The sequence below is a fragment of the Motacilla alba genome, chromosome 6, assembly GCF_015832195.1.
Source record: "Motacilla alba alba isolate MOTALB_02 chromosome 6, Motacilla_alba_V1.0_pri, whole genome shotgun sequence".
Lineage (NCBI taxonomy): Eukaryota > Metazoa > Chordata > Aves > Passeriformes > Motacillidae > Motacilla > Motacilla alba.
The window spans coordinates 23,118,854-23,137,850 of NC_052021.1; the positions used below are offsets into that span (position 1 = coordinate 23,118,854).

Genomic DNA, 18,997 nt, shown 5'->3' on the forward strand with positions numbered 1-18,997 from the left:
GACACTGCTACACCACGTCCAGACAGAGCCATTTTTATTGCTGGGGGGAATGTGGAGCTGTGCATGAGGAGTGCCAGACACAGAGTGATGCCCCTCCTTGGGAGACTGGGGGTGGTCCTTGGGGGTGGCTCACGCCCCCTTCCTGCAGCAAAAACAAGGGCTGGGGCAGGATGGCAGAGTGCAACTCTTGCCTTTTCCTGCTAGGCCTCACTCTCCTGGAATAGGAGGCTTGAGCTGCAGCTTGTGAGAGACCCTGGGGGTTGTCACCCATCTTCTGTTTCCCCTGCAGGGCTGAGCCCTTGACAATGTCCTCATCATGGAGGTACAAGCAAGGAACATGGGGGAGGACATGGACTCCCACAGGTCTGTCCCTCCCCAGCTTCTCCAGTGTCACCAAACTATTCCTGGAGCATGAGATGCTTTTGTCACCCCCATCTCTCAGTTTTCCCCAGGAGGTGGCAGTTGCAGAAACAGTTGGGAGTATATAGGGACCATGGTTGCTCCTGGAAAGTGCCATGAAGAGAATGCTCCAGAGGGAGGCAGGCCCTTGCCCAAGGTTCTGCTTCCTCACTGTGTGAGGACATTTCCCTGCCCACGTATTTTCCCATGGGTGGCAGGGCTGTGCCTGAACTCCAGTTCACCAACGGCACTGCACAGGAGGGCAGAAACACATTGTGCTTGGAGCCACAGGGGCACTGCAGACATCAGGGGCATGCGGATCACGTGCTGGTCCCTTGTCATGCTGTAGGGCACAGTGGTGGCTGCCAGTCCTGCTGCTAGTGCATCTTGCTCCCTGCTGCTGCATCCAGTGCCCTGGGGAAAGGGAGCAGAGCCCTGTCAGGGTTGGAGGTCCTGGGGGTGCCACCTCCCCCATGCTCCCAGCCCCATATTTCACCTGTGGCCTCTTCTGGCCTCTTCGCAGTGGGCACATGCCCCTTCACCAGCTGCTCCAGGGTATTCAGGACATCAGCTCCTCACCCTATCTCTTGTCCCTCGCCAAACCATCCTCTCCCAGAGAGGAAACCCTGAGGGGGCAGATGTGGAACAGTGGGCAGGGGCTGGAAGCCACCAAGACCACCCCTCACAATGTGAGATGTGGGGCCCTCTCCTGCCTGAGGGCCGGCAGCTGGGAAAAACCCACCAGCCCTACATCGGCAAGGGATCCTGTGCCCTGTAAGAGGCACAGGCACAGTATGTCAGCCCTCAGCCCCTCCTCCGTGCTCTTCACCCACCTCTCAGCAGCTATCCAGCTCCTGTGTGCCAAGGGACGCCCAGCAGGGCTGGCCAAGTCCACACATCCACAACAGCGTCTCTCTCACGCCTGGGTGAACAGACAAAAACTCTCCCTCCCCATGGTGTCCACCTTCAGCCAAGTGCCAGCTCCTGTCTCCAGCTCGTGGCCACCGTCAGTGAGTTTTTATATATAAATAGAGTTCTGAATTTAAATAGATACTTTTTCCTTTTTTTCTGTATAGCAAGTCTCAAAAGTAAGTGAAAAGCCAAAAGAATGGCCGAGCCCGGGCCCGGCCCAGCTCTGCCATCAAGGAGGTAGTTTTGCCTGAGTCTTGTAACACTGCTGGCAAAGGGTGGGAGAAGGGACTGGAGGGGAGGGGGGCCCCACTGGCAGGGCCCCCCTCCCCAGCCCCTACACGGAGCTCTCGTCCAGCTTTTCCACCAGTTGCGTGTGTTTTCGCTTCTCCAGAATTTTGCTGAGCTCCTCGGTGAAGGACGCACTGTAGAGTGGGGAGGCAAGTGGCTCCTCCTGCTGCTGCAGCAACATGTAGCTGTTGCCGTTCATCTTGCGCAGGACGTTGGGCAAAGCCCCCACACCGTTGGTGAGCTCGGCTGGCAGCGGGGGTGGCAGTGGGGGCACGGCAGCTGGCAGCTCCTTGACTGGGGAGGTGGCAGCTGTGGGTGCCTCACCGGGGATGATCCGCAGGCAGCCATCGGGGTAGGTGAGCTCTTCCTCCTCCTCCTCTCGGTAGCCCTTGCGCAGGCAGTTGGCCGAGACGGTCTGCAGCTCCACGCTGGCTGGCCGCGGCTCCCCTAGCACATACTTGCCCTTGCGCTTCTCCAGGCAGGACATGTACAGGAGGATGATGCTGAGCACGGTGCAGAGCACCACCAAGGTGACGATGGCGGAAATGTAAGCCACCTTCATGTCGTTGGTCGCCTGGCTGGCAGCATGGGGTGATGGGGCAGCTGTAGGGCTGCGGGGCAGCTCAGGCAGCACAGAGAGGCTGTAGGCAGCCAACAGTGTCCGGAGACCCTGCTCCTCGCCGTAGCAGCGGTACTCGCCGCTGTGCTGGGGCAGCGTGTCTGTCACCAGCAGCCCATCCACCCCCACGCGCAGCCGGTCCTGCCCCGTGCCCAGCACTTCGCTGCCGTTCAGCAGCCACACGGCTCGGGCCAGGTTGGAGCGCTGGTCACAGGGCAGCAGCACATCATCCCCCTGCAGCACCGTCCGGTTCTTCCACAGCAGGGAGCCTGTGGGGACACGCACTGCCTTGCACCTCTCCCAGCTATTCTAAGATATGCTGGACGCCAGCATCCCCGTGGTCCCGAAGGGCAGGAGAGACTCACCCCGTCCAGAGCTGCTCCGGCATCCCTTGTTGCCACTTTGAATGTCCTGCACCAGCCCTGTGCTGCAAGGCATGGGGGACTCAGCCATACGACCTCAGCTGAGCCCACTCTTATGGGGGTCACGGACACCCATTGTCAGATGCCAGACCTTTGGGGTTGGCTCTGGGGTGACATGAAACGGCATGGGATGGGGCAAGTGGAAGGTTCATGGGGACCCATCTGCAGACGGGCAGCCCATCCCTACCTGTCTGTGGTGGCAATGGTGCGGCATGCCCTGCCATCCCAGGCACAGTAGGGGTCCCGGGCGAGGATGCAGTCATAGCAGGAGGTGTACTTGGCACAAGAGGCCAGGGGCACCTGCACGATCCCGCTGGCTGCCCCCACGTACAGGCTCCTCTGAAGGGGAAAGGGCTGGCTTAGTATGGATCTGGCATGGTGCTGCTGGGCTGTGGAGTGCCCCATGTGCCCAGAGATCCCCCCCAGCCCCACAGCACACCTCTCCCTTCATGGGTGTGCATGAGAAGGGCTCCCAGTCAGTGCTGATGGCCAGGCTGGTTCATTTCCCCGGGCTACCCTCCTGGGCTCCAGCACATATCCCAAGCTGGGGTGACCCAGGAGTCATGCCCCACAGCGTCCCAAACAGCACAATGGCAGCTTCACAGCACAAGCATGCCCCGTGTGTGGTCTCCCCCTACTTGTTCCACCCCTCACCTGGATGTGGGAGATCACCAGGCTCTCCACAGGCTGCAGGTCCCTGAACACCTGCACCTCCTCCACAATGTGGATGCCAGAGTTTACAACCACAGCCTTGTGGATCCAGCCATCCCCTGGAGAGCAGAGCAGAGGATTCAGGAGGGCATGTGAGGTGTACCCTTTGCCCAGCAGAAGCCTGTCAAACTCATCTCACACTCACCTGTCCCCATGAAGAGCACATCATAGGAGCGGCCATCCAGGGCCTGCACCCTGTCTACAGCCAGCTGGCTGTACGCCACGTTCTTCTTCACCAGGAGCGGCTCCCCGCCAGCTGGCTTCACCTCCTCAAACATGAGTGGGTGCAGCTTGACAAAGTCCAGGACACTGTTGGGCAGATCCTGCGAGGAGTTGTAGCCCTTCCTGCGGGAGTGATCCGTGATGCACTGCCCAGGGGAAACAGGGGTCAGAGAGGACCGTGGGCCCCATGCCCCCCTGCTCTGCACTCCTAGGCACTCACAGAGCCGGGCCGGGGCTCGGGCACTGCGCCGTCGTAGCGAGACCATTTGCGAGCCCAGTCCTGGTACTCCATGTAGGGGCCCTCGAAGGCACGCTGCACCGCTGAGATGTTGTAGCGGCACACGGCCGAGGCCTCCATGGTCCTCCTGAGGAACAGAACCTCACCTAAACCTGGGCAGATACATGGGTGCTCCCAACCAATGCACCTCCAGGCGCTCATCTCCTGCCTGCACATCCCCTCGCACATCCCTGGCTCCCCTGGTGCTGCAGACTTTTAGCCCCAATCATTTTGGCCACTGCCCCACTCACCACTGTGCTGAGAGTGTGAAGGCAGCATAGAAGACAGTGCTGGCCCAGCTGCCCCCATCCAGGCTGCAGACACTGCGCAGCACCTCGTAGTAGGGGATGTAGCAGACCAGGCGTGCCTTCATGAAGGATGTCCACTTGCGCTGCAGGATCTTCTTCCCCCCCACATCGCTCTGGGAGGGTGCAGAGAGCATTTCTGCACAGGCTGGACAGTTGTTCATTCCCCTCTGCCTGTGCCTCAGTCTTCCCACAGGGGGAGGCATGCCGCCCCTGCACCGACAGGAGCAGTGCTTGGTTCCCTGTGGCTGGGAGCGTGCCTACCTTGCAGACACGGGCCACCCGGGCCACTCGGGCCACCTGACTCTTGTCAAAGAAGGATGTGGTCTCCTCTCCTGCCCGCTCCATAAAGAAGTAGTAGATTTTGTCATCGTCACCCACAGGGCTGTCCCTGCTCTCCCGGACCAGCACAGAGGTCACAAACTCGGCGTCTGGGGACACGGAGCAAGAGGTGGTGATTGGTGACTAACACAGAATGGCCAATCCCTCCCTGCCTCAGTTCCTTCTCATAGCAAATGACACAGGATCCAGAGGCATTCTCCACACCTGCTCCACACTCTCCAGGGCAATGCACAGTGTCCCACAGCCCACAAGATGGGAGGGACGGGGACATCTCACCATTCAGCCAGTGCAGTGGGGACTCCTCCGTTTTCAGTGGCCGCTGGTGCAGGTTCCTCCGAATGTCAGGGAGGCTCCGAAACTCATAGCGTGTTGCTGTGTACAAGCCTCCATCTGTGCAGGGCAGGTGCCCATCAGCATGGCCCTGCAGCCTGAGGACAGCCCCTCAGGCCACCAGCATCCCACCGCCCCAGGCAGACAAGTCGGGGAAGGACCACTGGCACCCCCTGGAGAGGTGTTGGGGATGGAGCCATGGTCAGTGGCATACTGCATGTCCCCACCAGCCCTGTAAAGGTGCTGCTTACCCACAATGAGGCCAGTGTAGCCTCGAGCAGGGTCATATGGACACTTCTCCTTGCCTTCTTCAAAGTGAGGTGGCAACATGAACCTGTTGGCATCCTTGAGGGGGACAGGGAATCGGGTTAGACAGGAGGGCACAGACCCACCTCACCTGCCAGCCTCAGACTCTGTGAAGAAGCTGCTAGCAGGTACAAAGTGATGCCCACAGCCATGCCCTTGTCCAAGTAAGACAAACCTCCCTGGCACCCTCCAGCTGGTCAGAAACCACACAGCCAGCCACAGCCCCCAGCCAAGAGTGGGTAGAGGGCTCTGGGAGAAAGAGGAGCCCCAGCTGGGCTTTGCATGGGCACTGGGCAGGAGTCAGGCAGTGCAGCCATTATTCCCAGACAGTGCCTGGTTGGCAGATGTTGCTCAGCCAGCCTAGAGTCCCCCCAGGTGCTGTCCATGTCATAGCAGGAGTTACTTTCTTTGGGGTTTGCAGTTCAAAGCATGTTAAATAATGACAGGGCCCTTCCAGCTTGGCAGCTCCTCCACCCAATTTCCAGTGTGTGCGAGGGCCAAACCGGACCAGCAGCACAGCCATGGGAACAGGCACAGCCTCTCCAGGGCTCCCTGACCACACTGCAGACATGGTCACGGGGCCCCTTTGCCCCCCAGCTCAGGAAGGGAGGTGGGCAAATGGCAACTGTGCCTCCATTGACTTAAGGAAAGGGGGTCAAAGTCCCACTGCCAATAAAACAAGGCTGCTCTTGGACACATGAGTCACATGTGGGGACTCTCAGACTAGCACAGGAAATCCCTGGGGAGGGGCTACTGAGTCAGTCCTGCCCGTGTCACCTTTCCCTTGGCATGCCTACCACCTGCCATTAGCCACTCTGCAGCCCCTCCTCTGGGAGGGTATTCTGCAACAGCAGGCAGTGGAGACCAGGTCCAGGGCTGGTGCATCCCATCCTGCTGAGCCCACATGCATCCCCCATGGCACTGATCCATCCCCAGCCCTCTCTCCTCTTGGGGTCAGAGTCCAAACCCCAGTGCCAGGGTGGGGACTTATGGCATCTGCATCATGATAGCCACATCCTCAAACCTACTCACCCAGCCTGGGAGTCACTCACCAGGGAGTGAGCCAGGCAGGAGCAGGGACAGCAGTAGAAAGGGAGTGGGGCTGTGGGTTGAGATGGTGGAAGAGGACAGGGGCTGCACCTCTCCGGGGTGACATAGTGGCAGGGGACAGGTGGCAGCTGTGGGTGAGCCGTACTCACGATGGCGGCGCAGAGCGGGTGGAAGGCGTAGGTCCCACAGGCGTAGAGGTGGGTGCTGTTCAGCCGCTGCAGGAACCGCACGTGGTTGAAGCACTCGGTCTGCAGAGGGGGAGTGCAGGTGTTACAAGCCAGGAAAAGCGGGGGCAGCCCCTCCCTGGCACCCACCCAGAGGCTCTACCTTGTTGTTTTTGCCCTTCTGCAGGCAGTCCATCCGCTTCTCTGGGGAGGCTTCCCAGTGGATCTGCAAGGGGAAGAGAGACTGCTACTGCATGACCCCCATCACTGCATGGTCCCCCTGCTGCTGCAACCTCCAGCTTCCATCAGAGCCATCAGAGATAATAAAATTTTTATTTATTTGTTTTGCTCAGAGCACAAGATGGCACCCTGCACACATCCCACCAGCCTGAGGCAAGAGTGGTCCCACATCCCAATTAGCGGGCAGATATCCCAGGGCACTGCAGGAGCCTGGAAGATTTTGGGATATCCTTCCCTGGGGGAGCAAAGGAGTGTGATTCCCTCACTCCCCTTCATTCTGCTGGGGTGTCCCTGAAACAGGCAGCTCTGAGCTTGGGGATGTCTCCCACAGCTGTCCCCATGCTGCCCGGCTGGGGAGAAGGACCAGGGGGGCTTGGGGACAGACTTGGAGACATCACCTCCAGGCAAGACCTGAGATGGTGAGGGGGAGGTTGAGCAGGGATAGAGTGGCCACCATTTGGATGGGGATTGGGCAGCGTGGCAGAGGCTGGGCTCACCGTGTGGTGGGAGCCGTCGGCCACGTCGCTGGAGTTGAGGGCGAAGATGGCTCCCCTGGCGCCCACGTAGAGGATGCCCCGGTCGTCCTCCAGCAGCAGGGTGCTGTAGTTGAGGGTGTGCGCGTTGAAGCGCCGGACTCCCGACAGCTCTGCAAAGGGAACAGGGGGCTGAGGGGGACCCCGGGGCAGGCACAGCACAAGCCACTGGGAAAAGACAAGAGAATGGAGCTGGAAGTGGGTGGGATGGCACTTACTGAGGTTATCAGGCAGGCAGTGCTGGGTGACAGCATTACAGCAGAAGGAAAGGAAGGGAGAAGGTTTGATAAAAGGCAAAAGGCACTAATTGGGCTCAGGCCCACAGAGGAAATTTCTCTCCGCTAATTAAAGCACACCTCAGGGGTGGGAGTTGAAATGTCTGTGCTGGGCACGGACCTGCCATGTTGTTTGGGAAACTGCTGAAGAAAGCAGAAACATGCTGGCAGTGACCCTGGCTCTGAACTGAGCCCAGCCAGCCCAGGGAAGGATAAAAAAACCTGAACCAAAACTGTCATTCAAGGGGAGTGATTCTGCTGTGAGGCTGAGTGCTCCTGTCCACCAAGCCAGTGAAACCATCCAATTTGAGGTGCTGAGAAGTGTGAAGTAGGACTCAGCCCTGGCCAGGGGGACCAGCAGGAAGTGAAAATTCTGTGAGGCTTGGGGCCCTGTAGGCAGCCAGAAAAGGAATGATTTTCTTTCCGTCTTTCCCAGAAAAGAGGCATTGCCTGGAGAGAAAAGGGCACCTCAGCTACTAATGAAACACTCCCACTATCAATTGCTGAGTTGAGCCTCACTAATGAGGTCAATGATGCCATGTGGATCCCCAAGGGACAATGACACTGCTGGGCTCACTGACACCACAGAGGCTGGAGGTCAAGAGCTCAGTGGCAATTAGAGAAAATCATGGAAGAAAGTTTCCTGCTGACAATTCGGGCCATGAGATCCCAGCCCAAGTGTGATGCCCAGCTCAGGACACCCTCCAAGGGCTGCTGGGCACAACCAGGGGTTGGTCAGGGCTGGCCCCCTGTACATCCTTGACCGCTTCTGGCTTTTGGGGAGATGATTTTGCCATGCTCATTTCTTTGGGGCATATAGTACCAGACAGTCATATGGGCTCTGATTTCTGGAGCCCAGGGGATCAGTAGCCACCCTCCCATGCTGAGCCCCCTGCTCCAGGTGGGTGGCAAAGACTAGATGCAGTCCCAATGCACCAAGGCCAGTGCCAGCAAAATCCCAAACCTCACTGCCACCACCAGGACCCACACCCCCTTACCATCAAAGGTGACTGTTGTCCTGGGGGTGGCATCCAGGTCGGTGGCAGAGCGCCGTGAAGGGTAGCCCATGGCTGCCACTGCCGTGAAGAGAGTTGTCAGGAGATGTGCCGGCCCTGCGCTCATCTTCCCGCTCTCTCGGCAAGGGCAGCTGCCTCAGCCGCCCGGCCGGCACAGCCAATCCTCAGCACGGGCTCTCCAGCTCTCCGGGACAGGGCTGGCCACCAAACCCTCCTGAAACACAGAGCGCTGGCTCAGACACTCCTGCTGTCCCAGCGCCTCACAAGCAAGCAGGCTTGGGAAGGAGCCAGCTGCATACACGCATGGATGCTTGACCCAGCACGGCCTCAGACCAGGGACGGCTGCAGGGAAAAACAAACCCTCATTTGCTCAAGGGGAACCAAGGCATAGCACAAGGCACGGAGCCTGCAGCCATCACGGAGCATGGAGGGGAGTTTGAGCACAGTGACCTTCTGCAGCATCCCCCTGGGTCAGCAACCATTCTGTCACAGCAGAGAGTTGCTTGCTGAGCACTTGGGTCAGCTGCTTGGAGGTACATTTTCCCCCAGGTCTTCTCTGGGTTCATCCCTCATTCACTCCCAGCCTTTTGCTCCTGCAGATCCCCCTGACTGAAGGATGTGTTTCAGCAGAGGCAGCTGATCCCCCATTGCATATCATACCCAAAAAGCAGAAACATTTTTCCCTCAAAAGCAGAGAAAGGGGCTCAGGGGCAAGCCCCTCTGTGGGTCTCTTGGCACACTGGGGTACCCCAAGAGCCATTGCACCCCCAGAGTGGCTGCAGCAGGAATAGCAACAGTAAGGGCCCTGGGCAGCCCAAGGTCTCCTCTCCTTCCCAAAAGCCCAGCTGACCACGTCCTGCTATGCAAGGACATGGTCCTTGGCCCCAGCTTTGCCCCCCCTGTAAAGTGAAGGAAAATCTATACAGGAGTTGCTTGGAATCTTCGGCAAGTCTTTTCAAGCAGAAACAATTTTTTCCCCCAGTGTTTTTCCACAAGATTTCAGGTTCTCTTTCATCCCAAGCTGCCTTGAAGCTCCACATCTACTTCAGCTCTCACTTTCATGCATTCAACCCCTCAAAAATAACCCCCACCTCTCCCAGCTGCACTGAGCAAAGCCACTAGCTCATCTTGCAGGCATTAAGGAGGAAAAAGATAGCTGGGTATCTCTGAGCTGGAGAGCTCCCAGTAAGCAACCAGCACCTAAGTATTTGCTTAGAGGTTTATAAATATATATATACACCCACATATATATATATATATATATATATATTTATATAAAAAACCCAAATACCTGACCCTGTAGAGAAGCTGCTCAAACACGCCCACTGCAAAAAATTTCCCTGAAGCAAATACTTTGCCAAATCCCAAGAAGAAGGGAGGTAAAACCAAGGTGAAGAGGGCTTTGGGGCCGAAAAGGAGAAGTGAGGGGCCGGATGTGGATTCCACCACAGTTCTGGAGCTTGCCTCAAAGTGCTGGTTCCTTCAAGGGGTTTCAGACACAAACCTCACACCTGCACCAGCAGCTGCCCCAGAGAATTCTGGGAATAGGCAGATGGGAAATATTTCTCCCTGCTGCCCCACCGTCCCCCAGGCTCCAGACCAGCACAGAGCACCCAAGAGCATCCAACCCTGGGTGCAGGCAGGGTGCTGCATGCAGGGCTGAGCTCCCTGGGGAGCAGATCCCAGAGCAGGCTCACTCCAGGTTACTCCTGTTTCCAGGACAAGCCCTGTACAGACAGAGGGTCTGCCCATGAATGACAGCACAGCAATGCAAGGCAGGTGAGTGCAGATGAACATCAAGAAGAAACAATTTGCTTTGGTGGCACCATGTCCAGCATGAGCCAAACCCACGAAGCTTTGGGCAAAGCAAGTGGTGGGGTCACACCTGGAGCACCAAAACACCCTGGCCAGCCCTACGCTGACAGATCTCCATCCCACCAGTAGGAGCAGGGCCACTCTGGAAGTTACAGGGACCCTTCCCCAAGTGTCCACATGGGGACACAAGTCTGGAATCACACACAAGCCGCAAGAGCTGCTGCACCTGGGATGGGAAAGCAGAGTGGAGGAAAAACCTCCTTACGACAAGGCAAACAATGATCTCTCATAAATGAGTAACAGCCCCACACGCTGCTGGGCGTCCTCACCTTATCTCCCCTGAACAAACAAGCCCTGAACTTTGCCTGCTGCTTGGCTCCTGACGTGCCGGGGACCAGAGCCGGGAGCGCGGCCGGCCAGGGTGGCAGGGATGGTGTTTATCACAGGGCCAGCGTGGTGCTGTGAGCCAGCCCCAGCTAACATTTAACCATCATACACACCGAGCCAGTACAGGGGGAAAACAAAAATATATTAAACTGTGCAGGGAGGATGTGCAGGGTTCCTGGCTGGGCAGGGGGGAGCAGCCTCCCATGCTGTCAGGGCTGGGCTCTTCTGCTTTTTCCAGTGAAGCAGCTACACCCATTTCCAAAGGTTCCTTTGACCGAGATCAGATGTAACTTTGTCCTAAAGAACATTTAATCAGTTACGTTGTAAGAGCCAGTTAATATTTTACTCAAAGAGAAGGGCTGTTCCAAGATTCCCTATTTTTTTTTTAATTTTCTAGTACTTATTTTTCATACCTAGGGTGGGGGAGAAAAAGCAAGAAGGAACTGAAACAATCCTTGGCTCCCGTCAGGTCAATACCCTGGTCTGCAGCCACACCAAACACCCCCAAACCCATCACTTCCCCCTTGTCAGAGTGCAAGGTCTAAGCTCAGGGTGAAGCTGAGGACTCAGGCAGGAAGTAGAGGAGGTCTTGATATGTGGGACTCACCACTAGGGCTGGGGGCAGATGGATTACACAAGTCCAGCACTTCAACGAGAAATAGAAAAAAGCTGGGAATGGAAACGCCAGAGTTTTCTCTGGGGAAGGGAAACAACAAGGGGAGATGAAGAGGCTAAAAAGCAGCAGCAGCTCCAAGAAAGCTAGGAGTTTAGGAGAAAAATTGCCCAGAAAAGCCCACCCCATCCCCAGGAATGAGCTCCTAAGTCCCTTGGCACCTCACCTACTTCCCAGCACAGAGGAGTCAACATAGGACCTGATGGTCCAGCCTCAGCTCCCATTGAGGCTCCCGTCGCTGGCTGACAACACTGAAAAAGCAGGACGGTGGATGCAGGACCCAGGCACAGGACTGATGGACACCCCGAGAGGGGTGAAGCCGGGAGCCAGCTGCTCTACTCACCACGTGTAACATCCACAGAGGCAAAAGCCCACCCTCCTACCACCGGCTATCAGTGCTCCTACGGGCTTCAGCCACAGCTCCCAGCACAGAGCCAGAGCCAGGTGTCTCTCACCAGCGGGATGTGTTTGCTGGTCCTTGGGGAATGCAGGAAAGCAGTGGGGCGGCAGAGGCGTGCAGGCGTGGGTGAGCGCGCAGAGGAGAGAGCGAGCCCCGGTCAGGTCTGACTGGGTTTACTGGGTCACCACGGAAGCTGTGTGAGCATGACTGTGCTGGCCTCAGCCTCCCACCAGCAGCCAGGCAGCACAGCACACCCAAACGGGCTGGCCCAGTCGGTACCTCCTTAAAATCCCTATGACCAGCATCTCTGGAGGAGCAAAAAGCTTTTGATGAGTGAATTGCACATTCTCACCAACCTGGATCTGGCCAAAGAACAAGTCAAAGCTGCCACACACCTCAACAGCCACTGCAGCAGGACATTCTGTGGGCATAGGAGCCCCTTCCCAGTGCCCCACAGTCCTCAAAGTCACAAGGCAGCAAAACCTGGTAGCACAAGCTGTTTGCAAGCTGCACTGCAGGGAAGCTGTGCTCTCTGTGGAGCTGCCAAACATGGAGAGACCACAGACAGGGTCTTACAGGACCCCCATCAGTTTCCTCATCAGCACAGCTAAAAATTATGCCAGCTTTATCATTTCAAAGGAACTCAGGAGAAAGAATAGAAGTGGTGCATGGGAGCACTTCTCAAGCTTACCCTCAGCATCCACTCTGGATGGCAGGACAGATTTGCAGAGCGGGATAAGACACTTCTCCGTCCCACCCTCTCCCTAGACAGCTCGTAGTTGTTCCACCAAGATCTAGTAAAACCCAAGCAGGCTCCCAGAGTGGCTGCTGGACATTCCTCCTCTCTCATGGGCTGTTCCCCTTGGCATCAGAGACTACTACAAGCAAGCACTGCCGGTTTCCCAGTGGGAGACAGGGATTTCCAGTGGGTCTTCTCTGGGTTATGGAGCTGCAAAACAGCCTTCACAAAATTCCCATCAGGCACTGCACCAGCAGACACCAATTGCACTTTGCTTCTTTATGGCAGCCCAGCCTGGGCACTCCAAACTCCATGCAGCCGATTCCACTCCACTCACTGGGGCCAAGCCTGGCACACCCCCCAGCAGCCACTCACATTCCCACTGTCACTGAACTGTTCTGCCCTCCAGGAGACCCGCTCAAGTTGCTCCAGGGTTCAGCTGAAACAGCCCAGCCCGTTCCTGGCGCGGGCTGGGGGAAAAGCACCTGCCCCAGGGGGTGATGAGGTGGGGAGAGCTCCGGGCTGCCAGGCGTGGGAACAGCCAGTAAGTTATGGGAAGGGAGACAAGCCGAGCCCCAGCCTGCATGGGAGCGCAGTGCATTTTGGGCCCCCCTTCCCTGGAGGCGGCAGACCTTGGGTGGGAAATCCTGCGAGATGTGGGAAGAGAAGCCGGGATGGAGGTTGCCAGGCAACTTTAATTCAGCCCTTGACGAACTTCCAGCACTTTGCTTCTGCTGCAGAGCCCAACCAGCAAATGATAAAACATCAGATCCACCCCGAGCCCATAGTGTCCATCCATTTGTTCAAGGAGTTTGCTCCTGGCCTCATGCCCAGATTGCCCTGCAAGGACATGGGTCCCCCATGGAAGCACCCCCAAAGGCCAGCCCAAAACAAGCCACTGTTCCCGGCACAGATTTGGCAGGGGCAGGATCTGACCCGTGGGACTGGGCTGGCGCTGCTGCACAGATATTTCTCAACCAGACAGGATTTTTGTCAACAACACAAGAAAAAAATGCAAACTTGCCAAATGCCCTCCAGGAAGAGGGGACCCGTGCTGGGTCAGGGAGAGAAGGAGCACAGTGACCTCCTGGGAGCCCCTCCCTGGGTTTATTTTAGTTGCTTTCTTTAAACAAAACCATGCGTGACCCTGGGGTGCTTCAGCAGACACACACTAGAGCTTCCACCATTCAGGAAGCAGATGTACTTCTCCTTTACCCAAATTTGGGATTTGGTCACAGAGAAGGGGAGGAAGAGCTGCAACATCAGCTCCTCTCACAGAGTATCCTGCCCTGCTCCCGACGCAAAGCCCCCACGCAGAGCACAGCCATCATGGAGCCAGGGAGGCGGGTGGGAGGCTCCTGCAGGCCATGGGAACAGGCTCCGAATTCCCACAGCAGTCTCCACCAGCCACCAGCAGAGGAGAGCACCCAGCTCTGATCCAGAAATGTCACGGCAGGGAGGAGACATGTGAAGCAGCAAAGTGATGGATGGGAGAGAGAGTAGGGACAGTCGGGGATTTGGGACAGTTTAAGGGGCCCCAGTGCTGGAGGAAGCCAAACATCCCTGGAAAGACAAGTGGAGCAGTCAGCAATAAAACTAACAACAGCCCAGTTTCCAACAGACTTGCACAGACCCCACACCCCCCCCACCAGCAGCCCCATGCCTTTATCGCCATCCCCCTGCTGCATTCCTGTGGGGAATGTTGCCCACCCCACAAGGGGCAGGGATACATGGTGCCCTCCCTGCAGGGCTGTGGGGATCAGGGTGTGTTAGCTTCTCCCAAGCTCCCTGTTTTCTCTAATCTCACAAGAACTCGTTCCTCTCCTCCTTCAGGTCAGGTCTGATGCGAAGCAGGAGATTCAAAGGGGCTGCCAGGCAGCAACAGAGCACAGTGCCAAGTCCCCTTGAGAGCTCTCCATCCATTCCCATCCAAACCCACCCAAAAAAGTCCGACTGAGAAAATAAGGAAAGCTGCTCTGCGCTGTGCCATGGCTGCCAGGCACAGGGATAGCTCTGCTCCAGCTGCTCATGACATGACACAAGCGGACAGCAAGAGCACAGTGCCCACAACAGCAGAACAGATCACTCCTCCACTGCCCACTCGAATGGAAAACCACCAATACTGTCAGCTGAAACAGTTCCTTGCTTGGATCCAGAGGCCTCGCCAGGAGATGGCCTGGAAGGGTGCAAGGAGGGGAGGCTGAAGGGCAAACCCTTGCAGCTCAGTGGCTGGACCAAGAGCACCAAGGGCTGCCACAGCCAGCCCAGACCCAGAACGCCTGGACAGAGCAGGAAAACTGCCCTCACAGGAACAATTCATCACATGCTGGAGGCCACTAACTCTTGCAGGACAGCAGTGAGGACACAGTCCCTATGGCTCTTCCTTTATGCAGCACATCTCCCTCCTTTGGAAACACCACAGCAGCAGCCCTGGGTTGACCCCACAGCCTGGGAGCACCTGAGAGGACAGCAGGGAGTCGTGCAACAACCGGGAAGTGAAACCGGATGGTGCCGAGACTTTGTGGCCTCGCTCCTACTTCACTCTCACGCCTCCAATCCAGGACATAGGGGAGGCAGAGTGCAGCCATTGAGCCCTGAGATACGGGATGCAGATCCCTGGGGCTCCCACCTCCTCCATCATTAGGAAGAGGCAAGCTTGGCACTAGCAACATCACCTCCAAACCCCAACGTGCTCCATCCTTTTTTCATTTGCAGCATGACAAGCTTCACCGCTGGCCGGCAGCCCCTCGGCAGCCTGGACAAACGAACAGACAGACAGCCCTCCACATCACAGCAAATTCTCCCAGCAAGGGGGCGTCTGCATCCAAGTGGCTCAGCGCTGGATGTGATCTGCAATTCAGCCTTCAAAGGCTTTGTGGCTGAAGCACATTGTCTCCTCAGCAAAAGCAGCAAAATAATTGTAGAATTAAATTCCCAGGAACAATTAGAAAGAAAACAAGAAAAAAATCCCAACCCTAAATGCGAAAGGACATCTCAAAGCCAGCAAATTTCAGGGCTTTTTAAAGCATCTGAATCCATTTGCCCGTCCCTGTGGCTGCACTGTGTTTCATTTCACTGGGCTCATACAATGCAAGACACGGAATTAACTTGGGTGTTTGTTTAGAGCCGGTTTGTCTTCCAGTTATTTTCCAAAGCCAGGTTTCAGATTCAAAGATGTTTCTTGGCAATGCCTGGGGTTCCTGCCGTGGAGACAGTTTGGGGCTTTCCCAAGGGGAAACAGAGGCTCAGAAATCACACACAACCTGGGGTCCCCTTGGAAGCGGGGGCAAGAGGTGGAGCACAACTCAGCTTGCCTGCAGTGAACATGAGGCTTTCTGCTGCAAGCCTGCTCCTCTTATTTATTCCAAAGATAAACTGTTTTCTTTTCCAAAGTCCAGCAAAACCAGATGATGGGAGCAGTTTTAGGGCTTCCAGTTTCAACAACGTCATCTTGTTTCCTCTGCTTTCCCTCCAACAAAGCTTCAGTTCGGGGTCAAACCCAATTTTGATATTCCACTTTGCATTCAAAACTGCACAGCACAAAGCAGTAACATCTGGCCTTTCCCACAGTTGTTTGCATACCGCCAGCTTTGCTGCCCCAAAATCAGATCCCCACATTATTTACATGGGCTGGGCTTTGCAACAGGCAAACAGTCACCCTCTGTCAGGTAACGGAGGTGGGATTGTACCTGGAGGGATCTTTTAAGCAACAAGAAAAGCAGAACCCAGAGCACACCCTGAATCATGAAGCTGCATCCCGGCCCCCACACCGGTCGGTTACCTGAAACCCTGGGCCTCCTTGGTCTCTGAACAGCAGAGCTCAGGCCCCAGGAGGAAGGAGGGGATGGGTTTGGTGATGACCTTGCTGTGGCAGAGCCCTCATGCTCGTAAATCACAAGGAGCTGGTGGCACAGCCAGCCAGGAACTGGAGGAATGGAGATGGCAGCCTTTCCTCCTGAAGCACCAGCCAGGCAGGGAGCTCTCACCTTTGAACAGCAACAGGCACCCACCCAGCACCACTGTCGGGGGCAGGGGGGTACATAAAAAGATCTGGAGGGCATCACCTCTCCCCTCTGAGAGGCAGCAGGTCCCCAGGACAGGCCCCCTCTCTCAAAACCACCCATCACATGAGGTGCTTCCCAACAAGTCTCATCAAGATGCCAAGCAGAGCCGGCGGGCAAGTGCAAGGAAATTCCCCACACACAGCCAGGCGAGGCTGGCACCACATCTCCCCTGCACCCACCGCTGCCCGGCACGGGCCAGCAGAGGCCCCCTCACCAGCCTTGCTAAGCACACCTGCCTGCCTTTTCGCGGCACATGACCTGCCAGGTTTGCTGAATAAACCTCCCAGCTCCAGCAAACCCGCTGCATTCCTGGTGGGTAAAGTGGTGAAATGTTCAAATAGATGTTGGAAAAGGCTGGGGGGGAGAACAAAGCCTCATCTGCAGGAGCTGAAAGAGTGGTTTGGATTTGTTCGGGGTTTTTCCCCCCTCAGGTTGCAACACAAAAACAACGTCCTGATAGGGATCTCTCCTGCTGGGGGGCAGCTCCCTGCCCCTCATGCCTCTGGGCAGAGCAAGCCTGGCCAAACCAAGATGAAGCACAGACCTGTCCTGCAGGGCACACACGCAGCGTCTGCGGCTGCCACGGTCACCCTGCCCAGGTTCGGGGTTCGGGAGGGGGGCCCCAACCAGCGCCTGCCGCAGAGGGAAGCGAAGCAGCCGGAGCCCGCAGTGGCAGGCCAGCTAGCACCAAAAATGCCGCCGTTGTTATTAATAATTTCCCTGCATCTGAGCAGAACTGCACTCCTCATCCATTTTGGGAAGCCTCTTTGTCCTAGGAGACTGGGTTTTTTGGCACCCGGAGAGCCTTTTCATGGTTCCCCCTCCCACTTCACGCTCTTGGTTTAAAGGCCAGGCACAAGTCACTGGCCCACCTGGGCACTGCTGGAGAGAGCAAAGAGAGCCCCAAATTCCAGCGCTGCAGGTACTTTCTACCTTTGGATTGGCACGAAGATGCAAAGAAGCCTCCAGCACAAGCTGGTCTGCTTTGTCTGGGGGCCATCTGCAGCCCCCGCAGCAATGCATCCCAAGGAGATGAATCGCTACGAGTCAAGGCTCAGACAAGCCACATTCCATGACCACCTCCTGATTTCCAAAGGGAAGGAGAGGGGGGCAGGGATTGCACTGCACCACCTGCATCGGTTTAGTACCTCATCCCAGCCTTCTGGAACACCAGCTGACCTCAGGTAATGCTCAGCCTTCCCAAACACCCCCAGCAGTTCTCATCCCTACAGACCCCTGATCCCCCCAGCCTGCCGGGGAAGGCAAGGGCAGGATCCAGCCCTCCCTGCCCAGAGCTGGTGCCTTGTCTGTCCGCAACTCCTAGCATCGTGTTCCTTCCCACTCCCAGCATGTTGCCCGGTCACTCCTACCCAGGTCGCCCAGACCCACCTCACCCCACACCCCAAACCTGTCCCCAAAGAAAGCTCCTGCACTGCCACCACATCCAGCATATCCCACCTCCCCTCCTGCTCATTATCCCCAAATCCTCACCTGCATCAGACCTACCCCGAACCCCTTTCCCTGTCGCTTCCGAGGTTCTGCCCTCTTGTTTCCCTAAACGCATTATTCCCTGGATTTCAACCACAGCAGGTCAAAGCCCCGCTCCTCTTTCTCTGGACCCTTCCCGTGAGCAGCACTCACACCCAGCTCCCCAGGATCTGCCTGTGGACTCCGCACCCGGATCCAGCACCCGAGCAGACTGAACCAGCATTCCAAACCCCGCTTGTGGACCCCAACCAAGACCCGGCACAAGATCCAGCAACCCAACCCTGCCTGTGGATTCAGCACCCGGACCCAGCACCCCTAATCCTGCTGCGGACTCAGCAGCTGGAATCCAGCACCCCAAACCCTACCTGCAGACCCAGACCCGCCCCTGAGCCAGCAGCCCAGGACCCACCAGGCGATTCGACACCCGCACCCAGCACTCCAGATCCTGCTCGTGGGCTGAGCGCCCGGCCCCAGCCGTGAGCACGCAGTACCCGCGCCCAGCCGCACGACCCAGCTTCCCGGATCTGCCGCGGACGCGGCGCCCAAACCCAGCGCCCCCCTGGCCTGCGGACCCGCACCCACCCCGGCCGGCGCTGCCCGCGTCCCCTCGGTACTTGCCTAGTGCGGTGGCGCGGCAGGCAAGGGCAGGGTACGGCTCGGCTCGGCTCGGCAGCGCAGCCCGGCTGAGCGCGGCCCCGCCGTGCGGACCGAGCCGCGCCGGGCCCCGCACCGCCCCCTGCCGCCAGCCCGGCCCGCAGCGAGCGGCCGCGGGGAGGAGGAGGAGGAGGAGGAGGAAGAGGAGGAAGAGGAGGAGGGGAGTGGGGCAGGGCCGCCTCTGCCTGCGTTGCGTGGAAGCAGTTGGCAGCATGTCCCTCGGCAGAGTCGCGGCAGGCAGGGACGGGATGCTACCCTGCAGCCCTCGGTCGGCCCCCAATATGTAGAGTGGGCCGGGGGCTCACTCAGCACAGGTGGTGTGGGTGATTCAGCCCCCAAAAGCCCGTGTAAATTCCCTTTGCAAAG

General features: G+C 57.4%; 1 protein-coding gene across 3 annotated transcripts; it reads right to left on the reverse strand.

Moving 5' to 3' along the window:
• Window positions 1-17: 17 nt before the first annotated feature.
• SEMA4G (semaphorin 4G) lies at window positions 18-18,748 on the reverse strand. 3 transcript variants are annotated; one of them, XM_038140393.1, is made up of 18 exons: window positions 11,630-11,779; window positions 11,453-11,537; window positions 8,394-8,625; window positions 7,085-7,288; window positions 6,511-6,573; window positions 6,333-6,431; window positions 5,079-5,172; window positions 4,774-4,887; window positions 4,420-4,586; window positions 4,102-4,271; window positions 3,794-3,938; window positions 3,497-3,719; window positions 3,295-3,410; window positions 2,828-2,979; window positions 2,584-2,645; window positions 1,233-2,502; window positions 896-1,025; window positions 18-813 (listed from the first exon to the last, which is right to left on the reverse strand). In XM_038140393.1, exons 3-16 carry the CDS (start codon window positions 8,424-8,426, stop codon window positions 1,646-1,648), a joined length of 2,499 nt encoding a protein of 832 aa, XP_037996321.1. In that variant the 5' UTR covers window positions 8,427-8,625; window positions 11,453-11,537; window positions 11,630-11,779; the 3' UTR covers window positions 18-813; window positions 896-1,025; window positions 1,233-1,645. The 3 variants fall into 3 exon arrangements, with proteins under 3 accessions (XP_037996321.1, XP_037996320.1, XP_037996319.1); XM_038140392.1 differs by lacking the exons at window positions 11,453-11,537; window positions 11,630-11,779 and adding an exon at window positions 18,596-18,748 and having other exon boundaries at window positions 1,233-2,487; window positions 7,085-7,233; XM_038140391.1 differs by lacking the exons at window positions 11,453-11,537; window positions 11,630-11,779 and adding an exon at window positions 18,596-18,748 and having other exon boundaries at window positions 7,085-7,233.
• Between the last annotated feature and the right edge of the window lie 249 nt (window positions 18,749-18,997).

What these genes read in the sequence shown, in the direction of transcription:
- SEMA4G (XM_038140391.1), bottom strand. Translation starts at nt 8,517, where the DNA reads ATGAGCGCAGGGCCGGCACATCTCCTGACAACTCTCTTCACGGCAGTG. An exon ending in CCGACGGCTCCCACCACACG is followed by an intron (nt 6,574 to 7,084) that starts GTGAGCCCAGCC and finishes TTCCCCTTGCAG; the next exon opens with ATCCACTGGGAAGCCTCCCC. An exon ending in ACCCGCTCTGCGCCGCCATC is followed by an intron (nt 5,173 to 6,332) that starts GTGAGTACGGCT and finishes GTCCCCCTCAAG; the next exon opens with GATGCCAACAGGTTCATGTT.